The 19,537-nt window shown below is 41.1% G+C and overlaps 2 protein-coding genes across 8 annotated transcripts in view; both read left to right on the top strand.

Moving 5' to 3' along the window:
• The window catches only part of spire1b (spire-type actin nucleation factor 1b), a 38,453-nt gene extending 23,427 nt beyond the window's left edge, over nt 1–15,026 (top strand). The window contains exons 5-19 of one of the 7 annotated variants that reach the window (XM_019256618.2): nt 2,045–2,119; nt 2,498–2,662; nt 2,784–2,870; nt 3,421–3,550; nt 4,159–4,200; nt 6,792–6,842; nt 7,754–7,917; nt 8,014–8,107; nt 8,292–8,434; nt 8,763–8,966; nt 10,737–10,874; nt 11,065–11,135; nt 11,240–11,267; nt 11,575–11,864; nt 12,811–15,026. In XM_019256618.2, the coding sequence (XP_019112163.1) occupies nt 2,045–2,119; nt 2,498–2,662; nt 2,784–2,870; nt 3,421–3,550; nt 4,159–4,200; nt 6,792–6,842; nt 7,754–7,917; nt 8,014–8,107; nt 8,292–8,434; nt 8,763–8,966; nt 10,737–10,874; nt 11,065–11,135; nt 11,240–11,267; nt 11,575–11,864; nt 12,811–13,066 (1,938 nt within the window). In that variant the 3' untranslated portion in view covers nt 13,067–15,026. The remainder of the gene's footprint in view (nt 1–2,044; nt 2,120–2,497; nt 2,663–2,783; nt 2,871–3,420; nt 3,551–4,158; nt 4,201–6,791; nt 6,843–7,753; nt 7,918–8,013; nt 8,108–8,291; nt 8,435–8,762; nt 8,967–10,736; nt 10,875–11,064; nt 11,136–11,239; nt 11,268–11,574; nt 11,865–12,810) is intronic. The other 6 variants (XM_019256619.2, XM_019256620.2, XM_019256622.2 and 3 more) reach the window with 6 other exon arrangements.
• Nucleotides 15,027–15,705: 679 nt separating this feature from the next.
• On the top strand, nt 15,706–19,456 carry drc9 (dynein regulatory complex subunit 9). The gene is made up of 10 exons (XM_010740077.3): nt 15,706–15,840; nt 16,168–16,285; nt 16,454–16,488; nt 16,576–16,698; nt 16,916–17,000; nt 17,110–17,265; nt 17,476–17,553; nt 18,581–18,712; nt 18,797–18,886; nt 18,990–19,456. Exons 2-10 carry the CDS (start codon nt 16,169–16,171, stop codon nt 19,101–19,103), a joined length of 930 nt encoding a protein of 309 aa, XP_010738379.3. The 5' UTR covers nt 15,706–15,840; nt 16,168; the 3' UTR covers nt 19,104–19,456.
• Nucleotides 19,457–19,537: the final 81 nt, after the last annotated feature.

Here is a 19,537-nt window from a genome sequence, read left to right as displayed (position 1 = left end):
GCACTTCTGATGAACTTTGAGAGTGTCTCTAATTTTCCTTGGCCAAGCATCAATAAATAATACAGCATAAGACATCAGAGGCTTCTGAACACTTTCTTCCTTCCTGACCTCACCATTGACCTTTGACTTCAGCAATTTCTCCACAACAGTCAATTTCAAGAAGAGACTAAGACCTCCCAAAAGTGGTCTTGAGACCGATCCATTAACCCTGATTTATATGGTTTGGGTTCTGTTAAATGTATATAATTTGATATGCAAAACACAAGGGGGAGATTATAAAATTCAGGTCAACAATAAGTTTAATTGTGTCCAGATACGACAAGCAAATAATGCACGTAACCTTACTTCACTGCTGACCTTCATACGGTCATTGGTGCCAACCCATATGTTGGAGTAAACTGTTGTGAACTTGTGAGCGTGAGGTCATTCATGTCAGTAGGCGTGTGCATGTGACTGTGTGATTGCTTATGATGCATTCACAGATGAGCATGAGCAGGATGTGTGGGTGTGTATCAGTTATGTGATCTCTCTCGTCTGTTAATGTATGTATATACGTCTGTTCCTATTTGCGCCTGTGTGTCTGTATAGACTGTGTGTGTGTGTGTGTGTGTGTGTGTGACACCCAGAAGTAAGATGGGCTCTGAGCAGCCCTCCCACTCCCAACCTGCCATTCTGTATGGCGGAGCTGTGCTGACCCAGAGGGGGCTCTATCTTTATTCGTCCACCAATACCAGCCATGGCTGCCAAAAAGTTGTTTTGTCTCTCCACAAAGACGCCTCCTGCTGCTGGAGATTCACAGAAAAGCTGCTGAATTAGTGGTGATTCACAGAAACAAATCTGGCTCCTATTTCCTCATGGATAAGTCCTTTATGTCAGCTGTTAGCTGAGCTAAAAACAAATGACTAGGAAAAAAATGAGGTTGTAGATGCAGTTGGTGAATTGTCCTTGCAGAAGTAGGACTGGTGGTTTTGTTGCCGTTTGTGTTTTAATTAAAATGCTGTCCACGTCAACACTGCTTCATCAAACCTTTTGAAATGGAAATATGTGGCTTTGATGTGATTTCATGACATGCCACTCATACCAATGAGATAATGTATTTAAAAGCAAGTGAAGTGATCTCTCTTTATGATCTTCACTGGCTAGATTAGCAGTGTTTTAATTTGATAGGCTGTTATAAGCTATTAAGCACTCAAGCGTTATGATGTGACACTATAGTACTGTACTGTATGCACTGTTGGCATGCAGAGTTATGATGCAGCTAAATGCATTATGTTGTGAGTGACATTATGTAACCGCTACATTGAGCTGTCCAGGCGAGGCAGCTGTTCCCTGGCAGGATGATGGTGAATTGTGATTTCCCTGGTGGGTTGAGGTCTTAACTCTGCAGTCAGCTGGCCAAACTCTTCTGATTGTCTTTTCAAACTGTCCTCTGCTGTGAGCTGACGAATACAGTCTCACAACAAATACTACCCAGAGGGAACGAATGTTCTGTCTGTCTACTACTTCTCCCTCTCTTACTCTTTTCATAACACACACACACACACACACACACACACACACACACACACACACACACACACACACACACACACACACACACACACACACACACACACACACTGTTGTCCTCTGTTGAACTTGAAAGCACCAGCAGAGGAATGCAAGTTAGCGCCTTGTTTCTCACAGCCGGCCTGTCAGTATCTTACAACACACTGATGGCCTCATGCTGTGTGCAGGTTCACACAGGTGTCAGCATGGAGCTCACTGCTGACTGGCTGATGATAAGAGACTGTCTCAGGTCTTAGACAGTATTTATGATAAGGCTTTTTTTAAGGGCTGACACTGTTTTACAAGAACGTGCCTGCAGGTTTGTGAGACTGTTGTGCTTATTATGAAGACAACATTGTTGTTAAATATAAAATGGTGGCAGTTGGTAAGACAATGCCTGTTATGCTAACACCCCATGCTCTTTATCCTGATAACTCACACTGTCTTTATGATTTCTTTTTCATATTCAAACTCTGCCTCTCTCTCTTTCCACCAGAACCTCCGTAAGATGGAACAAGAGTCATCAGAGGAGCCTGGCCGAGACCTTAATGAGCTACAGAACGCTGACTGGGTAGGCAATCAGTCTCCTGACCCTTGACCTCCAGCCTCTAAAGATCACTGCTCCTCATCAAAGTCTAACTCACCTGAAGTACATGGGGAAAATCACACCCCCTTTTAGTTTCATATCAAAGATTCTCCATAACTGCATGTTCACGTAAAGAAATCATTATGAATGCATGTTACACTCTAAATAGGCAGGCATTAAAGAACTTCTCAGGAACCATGTTGAGATGGATAGAACCGCTCCTCTTGATGAACCCTCCTTATTCTGTGTGCACAGAGAGGTCAGAGCACAGCTGATTGCCATTGTCCAAATCAATTCATATTCAAAGGGTCATGGTATTTTATACTTCCCCTTTCCTATGGTGCCCTTTGCTTCCTCTGTCAGGCTCGATTCTGGGTTCAGGTGATGAGGGACCTGCGTGAAGGGGTCAAGCTGAAGAAGGTGCAGGAGCGTCAGTACAACCCTCTGCCCATCGAGTACCAGCTCACACCCTATGAGATGCTCATGGACGACATCAGGTCCAAACGCTACAAACTGCGCAAAGTCATGGTCAGTGTCCAATTTAAACAACACCAGAGCTGGATTTACACGAGTAGTTACAAGGTATATAGGAATCATACTGTCTTCATTCCTGTGTTGACTTTTTTCCACCACTGTTCTGTTTACTCAGATAAATGGAGACATCCCACCCAGGTTAAAGAAGAGCGCCCATGAAGTAATCCTTGAATTCATCAGGTCCAGACCACCTCTTAACCCTGTAAGTTCAATTTAAGGTCTTCATTGCCTCCATTCTCAGTTGCATCATGATGTAAGTACATCAGCTCTCACCAGTTCAGCAAAAAGGACGAGCTGACCCCTTGTTTTGTCTTAGAGGCTCAAAGATTATAGAAAATGAACAAAAGCAATATTCGAGATCTCATCACTGGATTTGCATTAAGCATACAGCGTTATTTCTTTCACACCATCATATAAAAAGTGTCAGAATTCTGTATTAATATGTACTACATTGAAAACCAGCACAGCCTCTCTGTAACATGAAAGTTTCAGTTTTCTAATACATGTTTCACTGCATTCGTGAATTCAGCAAAAAGCTGCCTTCATCACTTCTCCGTTTTGTATTAACCTTACTGCAGGAGCATGTGCTGTTTCAGCAGGCGCTCAACTCTAAGAACTGACGGGAGATTTGAGGAAGGGGCTGATAAACAGTCCTGCTGGATTTAACCCTGTTTGATTGTGTCAGTTGTTGCTCTCCACTTTATGTACTCTCTGTCATTATCTATATTTTACCCATCATCAACCTGTGCTAGGTGTCGGCTCGAAAGCTGAAGCCACAGACTCAGCCTCCTCCGACGCTGCATGAGCGGATCCTGGAGGAAATCAAATCAGAGAGGAAACTTCGACCTGTGTCACCTGGTGAGGTCCGTAGGGGAAGGCTCGGTAAGAAAACTCACTACTCCTAATTTTTTCCTCTTCTTGTTTTTTTTATACCTTTATTACACACATATGCACAAAACATACTTCAGTCTGAAATGTATTTTTTAAGCTGAAGCATGGAGCTGATGCTTGAACCTGCTGATTTGAGTTGAGAAATGTGTAGCTTCATTATTTTGAGCTATGTCTGAGTTTTTTTTACACTTTACTACTCTATTATTTGTGCTTTTGCTCTTTAACTTTTCATATTTGCGTTGCAACTAATGCCTATTGTTGTTTTGTTGACTACATTTGTAATGCAGTGGAAGTTGTACGTGGATAATAATGCTAAGTGTCTGCAATTCCATTAACGCTAACAACGCTAAAACCACTACTGTTTGTGAATGTCAGTAATCTCTCACCATTGGCTGTGGCTTATTTGAAATTCTATTATGAAAGTGGTTATACTTCATTGATCTAAAACTACAGTAAGCATGCTGTTGATCCTGCATTTCTTGCCAAATACAAGCAGATTACAACCTTTAATGTACTACAGTAAGTCTTGTCTTAATTAACCTCCTAATCTTAAGCAATAACCAATAACCATACGATGCCATGATTGTTTCTCGTTGCAGTAATTCGGCCACTTAGCATGTCTTTCAGTTTTGATGCGTCAGGTAAAGTCGACCTCACTGCTTACCTGACTTTTTAATCTCTTTTTTTCTGTTTCCCTCCTTGTTGTGGCTGCTCATTTGCACTGCACACACATCAAACCTACTGTATCAGCACACACATTTCATGTCATGCTTCCGTGGTTGGTGATGGTTGGCTGTGGTCTGTGGAGGTGAAAACATGGTGATGTTGGACCCTGGTCAGTAGGAGGACACTGATGAGAGCAAACTGATGATGGACACATTGACACACAGGATTTTGAATTACAGTACAAACACAGAGGTGCAGTTAGGGCATAGTGACCACTGAGAACACTGAGGTAATATCTATATAAAGTGTTTTACAAATGGTGGATATTTCATATGCTGCTCAATACGGCAAAAAATAAGCCGGCTGAAGAGTTTGCAGAAACCACTTATCTGCAGTGAGTGAGCACAGAAGTCAAGATAAAGAGATGAAAGTTTGGATAAATGCATGAAAAATCCAGATTCTGCCAGTGTGAGTGGTAAGAATATGATTGCAAACTTAATGGAAAAAAAGCTGAAGCTTGCAATGCAGACAGCAGACAATTCACAGATCTCTATATCTCTCTATATCTCTATATATGTTTTTTTTATTTTGGATGTCTCATCTTAGTTGATAGTTAAATAGGGAACTTCTCATTAGCATCTGGCTGTCATAAAGGGAAAGATTAAATTCAACTCAGGCCAATTGAAGCAGATCACATTGCTTCACATCGGATTGGGATATTTAAAGAGCTTTGTATGGTAGGGTTTAGATGCTGAACTGATGGACAGTGATGTTTAAATGATGTAACATTATCCAAGTTAAAGTTATGTATAATGACATTGTCTCTTAGAAACACTGTTTATTAGAATACAGTTTATGCATATATGGGATTCTGAAGGAAGAGTTGTGAAATGAATGTTGTATCTTTCTTTAGAGGACATTATGTAGGATTATAATCCTCCATACCGTCCTTCTTATCTACAATTCGTGAAACAAATGTACACAATTATATCCCTCCTGAAACGTGTTCCTGGTTGTTGCTGCTGTTTTCTAAAGTCTCAGGAAGTCTCACCATTGCTAAGTGAATCATCTCTGAGATAAATTGCTGTAATGTGAATCTTAAGCAGAAGTGTGTGCAGCCAGCCATCTAATCAAGGAGTGAAAAGGAAGAGCCGAAAGAGTTGCTGCCACCTCTGTGTCTTTAAGAATCATCAACTTCATACAAAGGAGTCTTTCATTTACCTCAGTGACTTTGCAGAATTTAATCAGTGTGCAGCCTCGCGCTCTGCACAGCACTGGACGCTCGGTAAACTGAGTTATGTTCTCTTAGTAGTGGCATGTTTTTAGCTTTAAATGCATATGAGCAACTTAATGAGACAGTTCTGATCGAGGTGATAAAGAAATACTGCTGAGGCAGGCGAATCAGAAAAATGCTGTGCTCCACTTTCCCTCTTACTGAAGAGTGTCTCTCATCACACCACAAGCTTTATCACCTCAGGCTTATTCATTCATGCTGTCCGATAATCTGTGTGTGTGTACGAACAGCCCTCTTTAATGGAATATACTCAGACTGAGTGAGCAGTTTCACTTTGCTCTATATTTCAGGGGCAGATGGTACATACCCTCTGACACTTTAATGAACGTGATTAAGGTTTTAATCCGGAACAGGAAAATGCTGCTTCAAGGAGAAATGCTTTTCACAAGATACAAACACTGTTGTTACACAGCTCTTGGTGTCACACATTTAAGTGCATTTCTTTTTGTTTGGTGGTATTTTTTTTTCATTCTCCATAACTTCCAACATGGAAATGGTGTGTCCTACTTGGATGTTTAAATGTATTAACAATGTCTGGAATTTCTCCACGTTTTTGGAAAATACTAGTAAATAATAGTCATGTTTATGCAATAAATATGAAGCTAGTGCCATGTGCTTAGCTAAAGACTGGAAGCAGAGCATAACAGTTAGCTGGCTCTATTTGTCCAGACGTACACAAACCAAAATTAAAAATTATAACTATTATTATAACTGTTTACATATATGTATATATGATTTACATATTACTGTTTCTATGCTGGGTGCAGTGAGCTGTTGCCAAAAGTAGTTACAAAACCTGACTCCCTATAAAACCACAAATTGTTGTTTCTATATTTCTTTTTCTGTACAGATTAAACAGATACAACATTGTACAGAGCCAGGCTAACTGCTTCCCTTTACTTCCAGTCTTTACGCTAAGCTAGGCTAATCACCCCTTGGCTCTAGCTTCATACAACACACAGACATCACAGTGGTGGCTGTCTACTTGTCAAATTTCCAGCTAGAACACAAATAAGAACATTTTACCCAATTTTTTAACTACAAGGAGTTTTTCAAAAATGATATGCGATAGAATTTGAATACAGCTGTGTGACCGTATACCAAACAACCTTACCAAACAAAAATCTTACTTATTAGCTATTTATATACTCAAGCAGACATCTTTTATTGGTGTCACTTGAAATTATACATTATAGCGGCCTAACAGCACAGACGTACCAAGTGGTGGAATATTCTTCTAGCTATCCTAATGAAGGAGGTGTCCCCTTTTAGGTTTTGGCAAAACTCGCAGTATGCCACAGGAATTGTTCCGTATTGGACTAGGTAAAGTATGAGCTGCTGTGATTTGGAAGGCCTTGTTCACCCTTAACCTAACAGCCTTGTCTGTCTGCCTCCCTGGCTTTAAACTAATATATCCTCTGTATGAATATTCAAATACTGAAGCCTGTTGAGCCTGTTGTATAACTATGGCTGGTTTGTTTGTGTGTGTCTTAGGTTGTAAGAAGACAGTTAGTTCTAGTCCAGCAGCAGCAGGAACGATGAGCTCATGTGGATCGTTCTTCCCACAGAACAAGAGGAGAGGCTGAAAGTAGAAAACAGAGAAAGGTTGCAGGGCTCCCAGAGATTAAATCAGCTGCAGCTCTTTATCTGTGTTTTGCAGCACTCTTCTGTCTCCTCTTCTCATGCCCCCCCCCCTTCTAAACCATCTTTTCAACCATTTTGTGCCCCTAGAAACCACCAGCTAGAATCAGGAACTGTTTTCTTTTGACGTATTTGTCTCAGTACAGAATGACCTTGTCAGAACATTTCAGCTCCCCCAAAAATATACCATGGACGTTGACAGGGAGAGAGAATCCCATTTTAGGAGTTCAGAGCTTAAATATATTTAATGAAAGAGGCATCCATGCTCTATGTGTAACATCGGCCTGCTCCTCTGCCTCCCCTCAGACCAACTTAACTCACCCTTCCTGACCTATTAAACCTTGGGATGGATCTCAAACCTCAGTCCTCTGTATAGATTCATGGCATCTTTTCATCTTATTCTCCATTAAAAACACACTGACAATTAAAAACAGTCTGTTCTCCTGTTTTTGAGGGTGGAACAGTTAAAAATAGATAGATAGAAGAATAACACAAGATGCAAAGAATCATATGAGAAAGAGTTTTGAGATTCATCTCAAGTGCTTCTCCTCCTTCTATCTGAATGACTCTGTCTTGTGTGTGGCCCTGTGCAGATGAATTTAGTCCATACATGGGCAGGAGGGTGTCCAGCTCTCTGTCTCTCACCAATGGATCAGCATCTCCAAGGGAAGAACCCTCCGGATCTCAGTCTGCACCTCAGAGGAAGAGGCTCCTGAAGGCTCCCAGCCTCGCCGAGCTGGACAGCTCTGACTCTGACGTTAGTATGAGTTTGGGATGGATCTTTAGAAATTACATCTGGCACCTGGTGCAGAGAAAGTGATGACTGAACTGCTTGTGTATTCCATTCATTCAGGACGAGATTATTGGCCGCAGATCGGCCAGCAGCTCTAGTGTGGCTACATCTTTGATGGATGATACATCCCCAGAGTCTGCACTGGGGAAGAAAAGTGAGTCAGGAATTATTTCTATAGTTGCCTCCTCAGCTAAACCAAAATCTAACAGCTATGCTTTCCTGATATTTCCCTTTTTTGTTGCAGTGTATAATCAGCCCAGATTTAACTGATCAAGACACTCCTTTCAGTTAAAGTGCCTCCTTTTCTCTTTTACCTCTCTCTCCTCTGTGAACATCAGCTCCTCCGATGTTTCTGCCCATTTCCTCTACACCCCAGCCGGAGAGGCGTAAGACTCCCCAGAGGAGACACTCCATCGAGAAGGAAACCCCGACCAATGTTCGACAGTTTCAGCCACCGACCAAACAGAACTCCAAGTCTTTGGTGAGTCAGACATCCTTTGATATACTGTACATCCCCAGTGGATGAAATGTGCTATTAGAAAGTACTAAAAGGTCACAAAAGGTTTCAACCAAGCGCGAACCACAGATCCTGCCCAGTAATTTAACAGAGAAGACAAAAAGATGGAGAAATGGACAGTGTGGGAGGGAAGGCAGGCATCAGTTTCCATACAGAGATGTTGATGAGGAACTAAACACTCACTGCCATCGCTCTTATTTTTTTATGTGTCTTCCTGGATTTCTTCCTTTTTTTAAATCACCAAATCCACAACGCTTCTGTTCCACACACACCTGCACCTTCTCTCGTTCAGGTTGGGCTGATTCATAACGATGATGCGTCATATCATCCCTGGATCCCCTCCCTCCTACACCTCCTACACCTCCTCCGCCCTTCTCCCTCCACCCTCCACCCTTTGCGGAGCTCCCACCCTATCGAGGCATTTGTGTTGGGGTTGACGAAAGCAGTTTTTGCTCTGTGCAGAGGCATTTACCTCAGAGGAAGAGAGTCGGAACAGGTTTGCCAGTCTTCCTCGGTCCGTCCTGGCATAATAATATACTATAGCTGTCCATCCTCACCCAACTCTCTGTGCTTCACTAGAGATCATAGCAGGCTGCTGGCATTTTAGACTGAGGACAAACTGCTTTTTGTCTGACGTGTGATCGTTCCTTCAATAATCTTTCACTTCATTGCTTTAGATCACATTTTAACATTCAAACATCAGTCAGTAGCTGCAACAAAAATGTATTTAAATCTTCTCTAGTGTTGTGTTTTATTTACAATAAAATGTCTGATTTAACCCCCATATTTTGGTCTTAAGACACTGTTTAGGATCTTTTTACATATTTCTGAACATGAATTGCTTCTTGCCCTCCTTGCTTCTAGTTTTGTTACAAAGCAGCATACTGTAGCTGTCAGCAGTCATGAGATCAGCAGATGTTATAATGAATAAACGTACTACAACAGACAGTCTTTCAACAGGACGCCATGGCCAGGAAACAAGCATACATACAACATATTAATAACATTCATTCTTTTCCAACCCAACATGAACTAAATGAATTCAGAATAATGGTCAATAACACCTGAGCACTTTGGGTCAGTATGTGGACGCAGCAGAAGGCTTCATTTCATGTATTTCTGTAACTATTTTTCTTTCTCATTTGATATCATTAAATCAGACATACATATTGTTCACACTGCAGCATTAAACTTACAGTGAATGCAACTTACACTTGTTGATAATCTTGCATTAATTCAGAATAAATGAAACTGATTCAAACTCTGCAATACAACAATGAATTTATTATTTTGCACTATGAAAAAAAATCAGCTGAGGACTAGTCTCAGACTCTCAGACAGCAGCATAGTGTTTTTCTTGACCCATTATAAAAGCCTCAGTCCTGACCTCATACTGGCTCATGGTCAGGTCACCCCGATGACAGGAGAGAGCACAGCAGAGTCTGGTTCTCTGCTGGACTCCTCACCCACCATACAGGACTGAATCAGGAGGGGTCAGAAGAGGTGTAAGGCATAACATCACAGCGGAGTCTGGCCCTGGTCCAACCTGGTTGATTGTTAAATCCTTCTGGACAGCACTGATGGCAGGCGGCACAGCACTGGGGGGTCACAGGAGATGGTGGAGCTGGAACTATCTCAGTCTGTCTATGGCTGTTTTTTTCAAGCCATTCTGGGTGACAGCACTGTCATGGTTCCCCCTTTGAACCTGACTAAAGATGTTAAATATCTTGCCAACTAAGAGATCAAGGCCTTAAAAATAAAAACGATCTAGATGTCGGTTACAATGCCGATTTTTTCACATCTGACAGTTGGTGGATAGCCACATCACATGGCTGAGGTCAGTGGTGTCCAGAGGTGTAGGGGTAGTGATAACTGAAAACTACAACTACAATAATAACAAAACAAACATATTCAATAAATCAATGTACAGGGGTGTACATCATTGAAATGGGAGTGAAAACAAGTCTTCAAGAGAACTATGGCCCAGTTCGTGAGAAACTCCGCTGGCCTGTACTACTGCTGGAATCATGTCTTCCCATCACTTAGTTTGTTTACGCATCATGAGCTCTCTCTGAGTCTGCCTTCTTCTTCAGTGAACAATGAGAACATTTTAAAAGTCCGGACTCACACAGGCTGCTCTGAAAGGTGCAGAGGGGGGGGGGCTGTTTGTCTGCTGAATGACAAACACTGAGCCCTGTGTGTTGGATCTGCTGTTACCAGAGTCATTCACTGTTTTGTGTGTGTGTGTGTGTGTGTGTTGTTGCAGGAGGAGTTCTGTTTCCCTGTGGAGTGTCTGTCTCTGACGGTGGAGGAGGTGATGCACATCAGACAGGTGCTGGTTAAGGCAGAGCTGGAGAAGTTCCAGCAGTACAAAGACATCTACAACGCTATGAAGAAGGGAAAGGTAACTTCCTGTTTTATAACACAAGCTGCTTCTATCATGCATAATATTAAACGCGAAGTTAACACACTTACAGTTGTAATGCCCTTGAATGAGTGAATGAGTAAGCCTGTATCTTTCTTGACTTCCGACAAATTACATTTGGATTATTTTTCTTCTAACGTTATCTTCATCTTTTTTTTTTTTATTACAGCTTTGCTTCTGTTGTCGAACTAAAAGGTTTTCCTTTTTCACCTGGTCCTACATCTGCCAGTTTTGCAAAAAGTAAAATATCTTACGTGATTATCATCATCTTCTGTACTTTAAATGAAAACTAATTAGAAGGAAGTGTGACTGTTTTCATTCATCACTCTCTTTTCTCCTTGCAGGCCTGTGTGTTCACAGTGCTGCAAAAAGGTAAGTCCAGTACAATAACTCAATGCTGAGCTGAAATCACTGTGTCTCTTGCTTCAGATTAATTGAATCATTAATGCCTTCATATTGTGTGACAGATTCTCTGTTTCGTGTTTTGCATGATTAATGTTTCAACAGGCAGAACGTAGTTAAACGAAGATTTTAAATCTTTATGTTCAAAATAACACCTGAAGGTCTAACCACTGAGTTGTGAAGTGAGGGCACTGAGGCCTGTAATTTTCATCCATATTATTTCTCAGTAGTCTTGCAGTTTCTACTTATTAGCATTCACGTCTTCCCTCTCTAACAGATGCGGCTGCCATCCAAACCTTATTCCAGTTTGCCAATCTACTCCATTGGCTCTACCAACACTCTCCCCAGGGAAAGGATAAATGCCATGGCTGCTGTAGGACAACTCTCTTTGGCTGGAGGCCCGGGGCCATCAGCAGTGCGAGATGCCACGGCGTCCCCAACTTTAAAAGAAACGACAACAGGAGCATCTAAAGAAACTGGAAAAGCCTCTGGAGGAGCAGCTGCTGCTAAATCTGAGAAAGCTTCCGGTAGCCCACAGCGCCACGGCATTCAGAAGACCATGTCCAAGTAAGAGCTACAAACACAATTCATCAGTCTGTCAAGAGTGCATGTTACGTCCTGATATAATACGAATTCTCCTGTAGACAGTTTGTATAATTTTGTTAAAGTGGCTCTCTGTACTGTACTGTACAAGAGTGAAGCATATTGATTAAAATAAATAAACTGCAGTGCCAAAAAATGCTGCAAATGCTAAAATATACACCAGCTGCTCTGTCGCTGCTGGTAAAGATGAAAGCTTTTTCATTTGCTCATAATCACAAAATGCAGAAAATACTAAACACAACACAAAGGCCTTTTTTCACCTCTATTTCTTCAGGAGGGGTTGGCTGAGAGCAATACTCCCTTTTCAGGAACACCCTGATCACATTCACACCTCACAGCTCCCAGTACAGCCACAGTTTGTTCCACACACCACTGAGCAGCTCCACTGGGACAGATTGGGTTAAAGATCTTGCTCAAGGGCTCCTCAATGGAGGGGCAACCACTGTCTTCACTTTCCTTACCCAGATTTATCATGCTGGTCTTGGATATTTAACAAACATCCTTCTTGTCACAAGCTACCTAATAGTCTTTAGTCAAAGTAGCTGTTGCTTAGATACGATCTGCCCTCCTCACTTGGATCAAATATCCAGTGTGCATCTGTGGACTATGCTGCAGGTCACAGTGACATCTAGTGGCTTAACAGTAGTATGTTATTCAATAAATATTTTTTTTGAATCAACATCAAACCTTCCAGTCAACAATCAGAAAAAAATTAGATTCCATTCATCCCATTCATTCCACTAATCATGATCCTAATAACTTTATGACCTATGACTTATGCCTATGACCACATACCCTGGATAGACTGAACAATTAGTCAAAGTAAACAAAACCATAATAACAAAATCCTAAAACGACAGTGTTCTCTGATCCTGTTGATGGCATGCCGTCCTGTTTCTGTTCCGTGCAGGTTTTCAAAGCACGGCTCTTTAAAGTCTCACGAAGAACTGGAGCTTCCCCCAGAGTTGACAGAGGACTGGGCCACCATGGAGGTGTGTGTGGACTGCAAGAAGTTCATCACTGACATTATCGCCTCCAGCAAGCACAGCCTGTCACTGGCCACCAAGAGAGCTCGCCTAAAACGCAAGACCCAGTCCTTCTACTTGTCCTCCCCTAAAGGAAGAGAGGAGTATCGTCCCTCTGAACGAACAATCAAGGAGATCTGAAACTCTCTCTGGCTGCTTCCAGCTGCAAAGGCACAATAAGAAAGATTCAACACTGGATATGATCTTACTGTACGTGTATACTTCAGCCAGATAAAGCTGTCAAGATGGCTGATATGAAGCTCAGTAGTGGACTGTAGCTTTTGTTGCTGTGTCCTGATCATTGTGTACAGCTCCTTCAGACAACAGCATACTGTAGATCAGCCAATGTTTTATTTTTTACCATATTATAGATAATCCTTTAATCCCTGACCATGCTGTTTCGAGTAAAGAGACAAGAACTATTGTGGTGACAAATGACTTCCCTCTCCTCTGAAGGCACAACAGCGTGGTCCAATCTAACTCACACTCAAATCAATAAGCACAAGAAGGATTGATGTGTGTTTGATTTCCTCAGGCACTGGCACTACAGAGGACACAAGGCCTGCAGAGAGATGGTGTTGTAAACTGAGAGTGACACTCAAGAAAATATGGAATATTAAACTGTACATTTTGTATGGCTTTTAATTTAGTTTTTTACAGTACATATGTGTGTACAGTAAATGATTGTTTGATGAAAAGTCACCCCCTGTTTTTAATTTACAGGTTTATTTTGCTGATGATGGAGATTTGTTTTTCTTGAGGAAACAGAGGAGAAATCTTTGCATACTCATCAATCATTTAGAATACATTGTCTACTTTTATGCAGATTTAGTGCCAAATAATAACTTCTTCCTAATCTGTATGTCACCCAAAGAAAAGTAATTTCCCTGGCTTATTAAAACAGTTTTGAATCTCTCTAGAACATTAGATATGCATAGATTCATTAACAGTTTAAGGCTCAGATAATGTGCTTCTGGAGGCCATGTGTGGGTATAATTTAATCAGACTGATTCACTGGCATCGAATTTAGTACTGCACTTCAATATGGTAAGGGGAGATATTTTGTGTTAGTCCCCATATGGGTAAAACTTAAAAATTGCTATAGCCGACATCACAAATGACTTCAAATCTAGTGAGCAGAGCACAAGCACAACAAAACATCCAGAAACCTCTCATGAAAAGAAAAAAATAGAAACTATTAGAACTTTGACAGATATTGCTGTGTTCATGCTGAATCCCAACACCTATAGCAAGATGCTTTTAAACCTTTAAGCACATTTCCTAACCATCTATCACACTGTATGTTCATTTGCAACTTTTTTTTTTTTTACTTAAATCACTCAGTTATACACAGAGGCAGGTATAGAAACGTTAGCAGGACAATGTGTAGGATTTTTCAGATTTGCCTTTTAATAATTTACAGGAAATATTTCCATATTTTTGCATTTTTGAATAGCTATAAATAAATGTGTTGATAAATATATAGTATATGTTAACTCCTTCACTTTTCTTTACATTAGGTTCCTGACATGTATTTGTATTGTATTGTAAAGATTAGTCATAATAAAACACCTCACGTCCCTGTTTTTGTACAGACTCACTGTAGAGGAAGAAAAAAAATAACTACATGCTGTTTTGCCATTCATATACTGTAAGTCTTAATATGATGCCTTTCTGAGCTCCCTCCATCATCTGGATGTCTCTTTGATTCTTCATCACATTCCTCATCTTCCTCCTTAAGAAGTTTCTGCCTTAAGAACTGCCTTTTATGATCACACTCATACATTGAACAGTCATCTACTGTCACTGTACATACTTTGTTTCTGATGGTTTGTTTGTAGATCAGCTCTGTGTTGCCTCGATGGTATCTTGACAGTGAGAGTGCTGTGCATCTGTGTCTCTGAGTGGGAAACTGTCCCAGTGCAGTGTGTTCAGGGGACGGGTGGGAAGTCCACACAAGAAACCTCACACAGCGTGACAGCATCATGCATGTTCTACGGTGTAGCTTGTACCTTCTGTCTGTATTACCTTCAAGCTGTAACTCCATGCAGAGAGTGCAACAAATGATGGCTACAATAATAAATTGTAATGCAATACCTGATCCTACTGTATCTTCTTTGTCTTGTATTCTTTGCTCATGTCCCTTCAAGCAGGTCGGGATGGAGATAATGGAAGTTCTCAATCCGGCCTGAACTAAGATTGTCACAACCTAAGACTTAGGAGTGGAGACGTCTTCAGTGACAGTGAATCTAATGGTGCACCACAGTGGACACCCAGAAACTGGGATGTCAGCTTGTCACCCATAGTGAAGTCAAGAAAGATATTGTACAGGGCAACACATTCACTAAGATTGTACAGTTACAACTGTAAGTGACGGTTAATGCACCTAATATATTTTTTACTCTACTTGGCACACACAAGCAGTATGTATTGTACACAAATAAGCTATCTTTCCCTTCTTCATAAAGTTGTAGGTGTGTTTGTACTGCTGGAACTTCTCCAGCTCCAGATGTTATCCAAAGCAATGAAGGGAATGATGATCACTTGCTTGTGTGATCCACTGACAGTATAAAGAAGGTGTGATCACACACAGTGCTGTAGTCAAGTCCTAATGCTCTGTAGATTTGAGGGGCTGGTTGTCGATCATAGACCAGGTGTATGTTTATTATAATATCTTCTCTAATATAATAATAAATAATGAAATGAATGAATGCCAGAAAGGAATACACAAGTTATTGTCCAGTTATTGCTCTTTTAATAAAGTTGCGTGAAAAAAAAACATTGGTTACCATGGTGACGTGTAAACTTTGAAGCTAACAGTAGCTTTTCTAAAGCTAACAGTAACTTCAGATATTTCCCTCAAAGGATTTACTATTATTTACCCAGAGTGAGAGTGACTGCTACAGAGACCTGAGGTGAGTGTTTGTCTGTCGTTTCTCATTCAAGGACAGTCACCTAGCACCACGCCACAGCAGCAGCAGACACTGTAAATATCTTTACGTTTGGTGTTACCGTGCTTGTTGATGAAAGTCTATGCCTTGTGCAAAAAAAAATAAATTCAGCATATTAACGAGCTGCTGAAACGTCACATTTCCAAACCTTTTGGATAACAGCATGCAAAAAGTCTATCCACCTTGCTTATCACTAACTATAGTTACATGTGTGTGTGTGTGTGTGTGTGTGTGTGTGTGTGTGTGTGTGAAACTCACACTGTTAACAACAATGTCCTACACACGCCACAGGATGTCCCGGCTTCAGAGTCTGAGACTGGCAGCTGCACTGGAGGTCTGTCCTGACCAGTTGGACATACTGGGACATATTCAGACAGTGCAGATCAGCAGGGAACACGAGCCTGCAGTGGTACAGATGAACTACACTGTGTTTGTCATGTGTTTGTGTGTCTGCTGATTTGATCTGGTGATGATGGGACTGCTTTTATGTAAGGTTATTCTCCATTTCATGAGCTCACTGGACAAAGTATTGTCTAAAGTAGTGTATTACTGTGACTGTGTGTGTGTGTGTTTTCAGGAGAAAACCGAGCCTATCCGGCTGAGAAGAGACTGGTGAGCAGTGCAGACACACAGACAGAGAAACTTTGTGTTGCAGCAACAATTCATCTGACTGAATGTCAGAAATGTTTTTCTCTGCAGTCAGTACGTCTCACAGCAGGTTTCAGAGCTGCATTTAGAAATGGAGGAGGAGCAGAGCTTCAGTTCTCTGCAGCAGGTGGTGGAGGAAAAGGAGCAGAAGAAGAAGGCAGAGCACATGAGGAGGTTCATAACTGCATCATTTGGACACAATACTAATCATACTCACTCTAATTATAATAAGAATGAAGTGACTACAAAAGGTAATTTTGTAGATGAAATGTACGGAAACTTTTGAAAGCGGAGGAGTGTTGCTCTGGTGAAGAAAGAAGGGATGGGTGAAGGGAAAAAGGAGTGAAAGGAGAAAGTCTGTTGTCGGTAATATAAGTTTCTCTTCATTCAGAGAGGCAAAGAGAGAGCTGGAAGAGAGAAAACAAACTCTACAGAGACAACAAGAGGAGTTCAGAGCGAACATACATCAACTGCATGTGAGAAACTAAGAATTTGTCCAAAAACCAAAACTGTGCATGAATGGCTGTTCATTTGAGTGAACTAACTCTTTATTGGAGAACATAATCAAACAGTCTTCCCCTTCAGGAGAGGCGCATACTCATCAAAAACCTGAAATATCAGGAGGGTCATCTGTCATTGAAGATAGACAATGAAATGGTGGAGAAACACCTTGAGCTAGAGCTCCAGCTGACACAAAAAGAGGTCAGCCAGACTGAGAAGCTGCAGGAGGAACGACAGGAGGTGGGTCCATCTATTCCAGACCAGTCTGGGTGGATCTACCTACCCACCAAGCCAACAGAAAACAGAAAACAGATTTGATTTTAAACAGTTTTTCACTACCTCTCTCAGCATGGTCTAAAATAAGCAGATGACCAGTGTTCTTACATTTTTCTCAGACTTGACACAAATGTTAAACACTGTCTAAATCACATCTTCTATTATCTCTTTCAGCTGCAGCATAAACAGCTGGGGGAGGAGGAGATAAAAGTTTGTGAGGGCTCGAAGAAATTCCTGCAAAATCAACATGAGGTTAGTACAGCAACATTACTGTTGACTTTTTAATGTTATCACAATTATTATGTCCTGTGGGAGCCACTAGAGGTCACTTCAGACGTAAGTAAATCTGTGGCACAGCAGGGTCTGTATTCATCAAACTAAAGCTAAGGTGAAGAAAAAAGCCTTCATCACTTTTACTTGTACTTGCAAACTTATTAAAAGTTATTTAAAGCTGTTTTTTAAGAATGAACAATTTTATTGGCTATTCCTGCTTTGAGCATGTGTGAAACTTTTTGTCGTTACAAGGAAACGTGTTGTCACAGTCTGTGCAAAGCCTCACATAAATACACAAATGCATAGATACATTAAACACCACAGCACAACCACAAAAATAAACATTCAATTAAATACAACACATTTTTCCACCCACATCCAATCCATATAGTTCTCAGCACATGGCGGTTCCAGAGGTGTTTTGTTAATAGATGCTACAGCAGAAGGGACAAAACTTTGTACATGCCTGTACATGTTGCAGCATGCTGCAGCATGTACAGGCACGGGGACCTGTGTCTGCAACCATATGGGAGCAATATGATTTTAATTTGTGACCTCATAGTAATTTATTAATTAGTGCAAGTCCAGCACCTGCAAGGATGCTATATGGCAGGCTTGCCAGTAAAGTTGGGTCTTATAATGAAAAGGTCATCATACATCAGCGGTTTATCAGTGGTTGGGTCAGCGTTTATTCCCAGCAGACCACAGTCTAGCCTGATCTGAGTTAGCCAGATTTTTGGTGACATGAGCTAAAGCCCCTTGTGGTTTCTTTGCTGGTTTTGTTTACTGATATTGAGCACCCACACACCTTCTTTCAACTTGAACAGCTGCAGTTTCTGTGGATGCAGCAGAGGCAGTCTGTGTCAAAACAGGAGATGTTTATGAGTGTGAAAGTTTGTTAATCTGCCTCAAACAGTACAGTACTGATCAACACTGTAAACTATTAAATCACTAGTTAGCTCTTAACTGATTCCATGATTAACCACAGTTGCTATTGTTGTTTCAGAAGTTGCAGAAGCAGCTGCAGGAGTGGCAGCAACACTCAAATCAAACGGTGCAAGAGAAAGAGCTGCAGCTCAACAGTTTGTACCGCCTAAAAACAGTGAATCTGGACAGACTGACGGATATGAGGAGGAAGGTGAGCTTCTCCTGGTGCCGGTGATGAACAGAGTGCACACTCACTATTAGATGAACATTACTGAGTTGCAAATTTTGTATTCAGTCCAGGGCGATGGAGCAGGTAGTGGAGGAGGACAGGGTGGAGCAGGAGGTACTGCGCCAACAGCAGGCAGAAATCAGAGCTGCCACAAAGGTAACAACATCCATTTAGAACTCAGATCAGATCAGTCTGTCTGGTTGTTTAGCGCACTGATCCCTAATTCTGACTCTGACCTCTGTGACCTCTGACCCTCCAGCTGCAGGCCTGGTGGAGAGGCTGCATGATCCGCCGGGGTCTCGGTAGTTTTAAAAAAGAGGAAGACAAGAAAGGCAAGAAGAAGAAGAAGGAAGGAAAGAAGAAGAAGAAATGAGTCTTCCCCGAAACTCCTCTGAGACGTTGGAACAATGTAAAAAAAAAAAAACACTCAACCAGAGTCTTCTTTGCTCTTTATTTAAAATTGTACAAACATGTTTTTGTCATTTTATATATACAGTATGCAACAAAATAAAAGATTAAACTTATTTTATACAATGTTTAAGTCAATTAAAAGAAGCAGCACACTATGTGAAGGTAACATGGCACATATCAGCATTATATCAAACATCATTATATCATCACATAAACATATCATTGATTCAATAGTCCTCATATTCCATTTTTATGTACAGTCTGACAAATAAAAAAAACATCCAACTGTCATTTAATAAAATGAAACAACAAACACAAAAGTGCAAGAAGTCAAAATTACTTCCTGTAATAAACACTACTAAGTAGTCTACTGTTAATGACCATAGGCCATACATT

The sequence above is a fragment of the Larimichthys crocea genome, chromosome XIII, assembly GCF_000972845.2.
Source record: "Larimichthys crocea isolate SSNF chromosome XIII, L_crocea_2.0, whole genome shotgun sequence".
NCBI classification, from domain to species: Eukaryota; Metazoa; Chordata; class Actinopteri; family Sciaenidae; genus Larimichthys; species Larimichthys crocea.
This window is presented reverse-complemented; position numbering and strand designations above follow the sequence as displayed.

What these genes read in the sequence shown, in the direction of transcription:
- drc9 (XM_010740077.3), top strand. Translation starts at nt 16,169, where the DNA reads ATGTCCCGGCTTCAGAGTCTGAGACTGGCAGCTGCACTGGAGGTCTGT. An exon ending in TGCAGGAGGAACGACAGGAG is followed by an intron (nt 17,266 to 17,475) that starts GTGGGTCCATCT and finishes TATCTCTTTCAG; the next exon opens with CTGCAGCATAAACAGCTGGG. An exon ending in AAATCAGAGCTGCCACAAAG is followed by an intron (nt 18,887 to 18,989) that starts GTAACAACATCC and finishes CTGACCCTCCAG; the next exon opens with CTGCAGGCCTGGTGGAGAGG.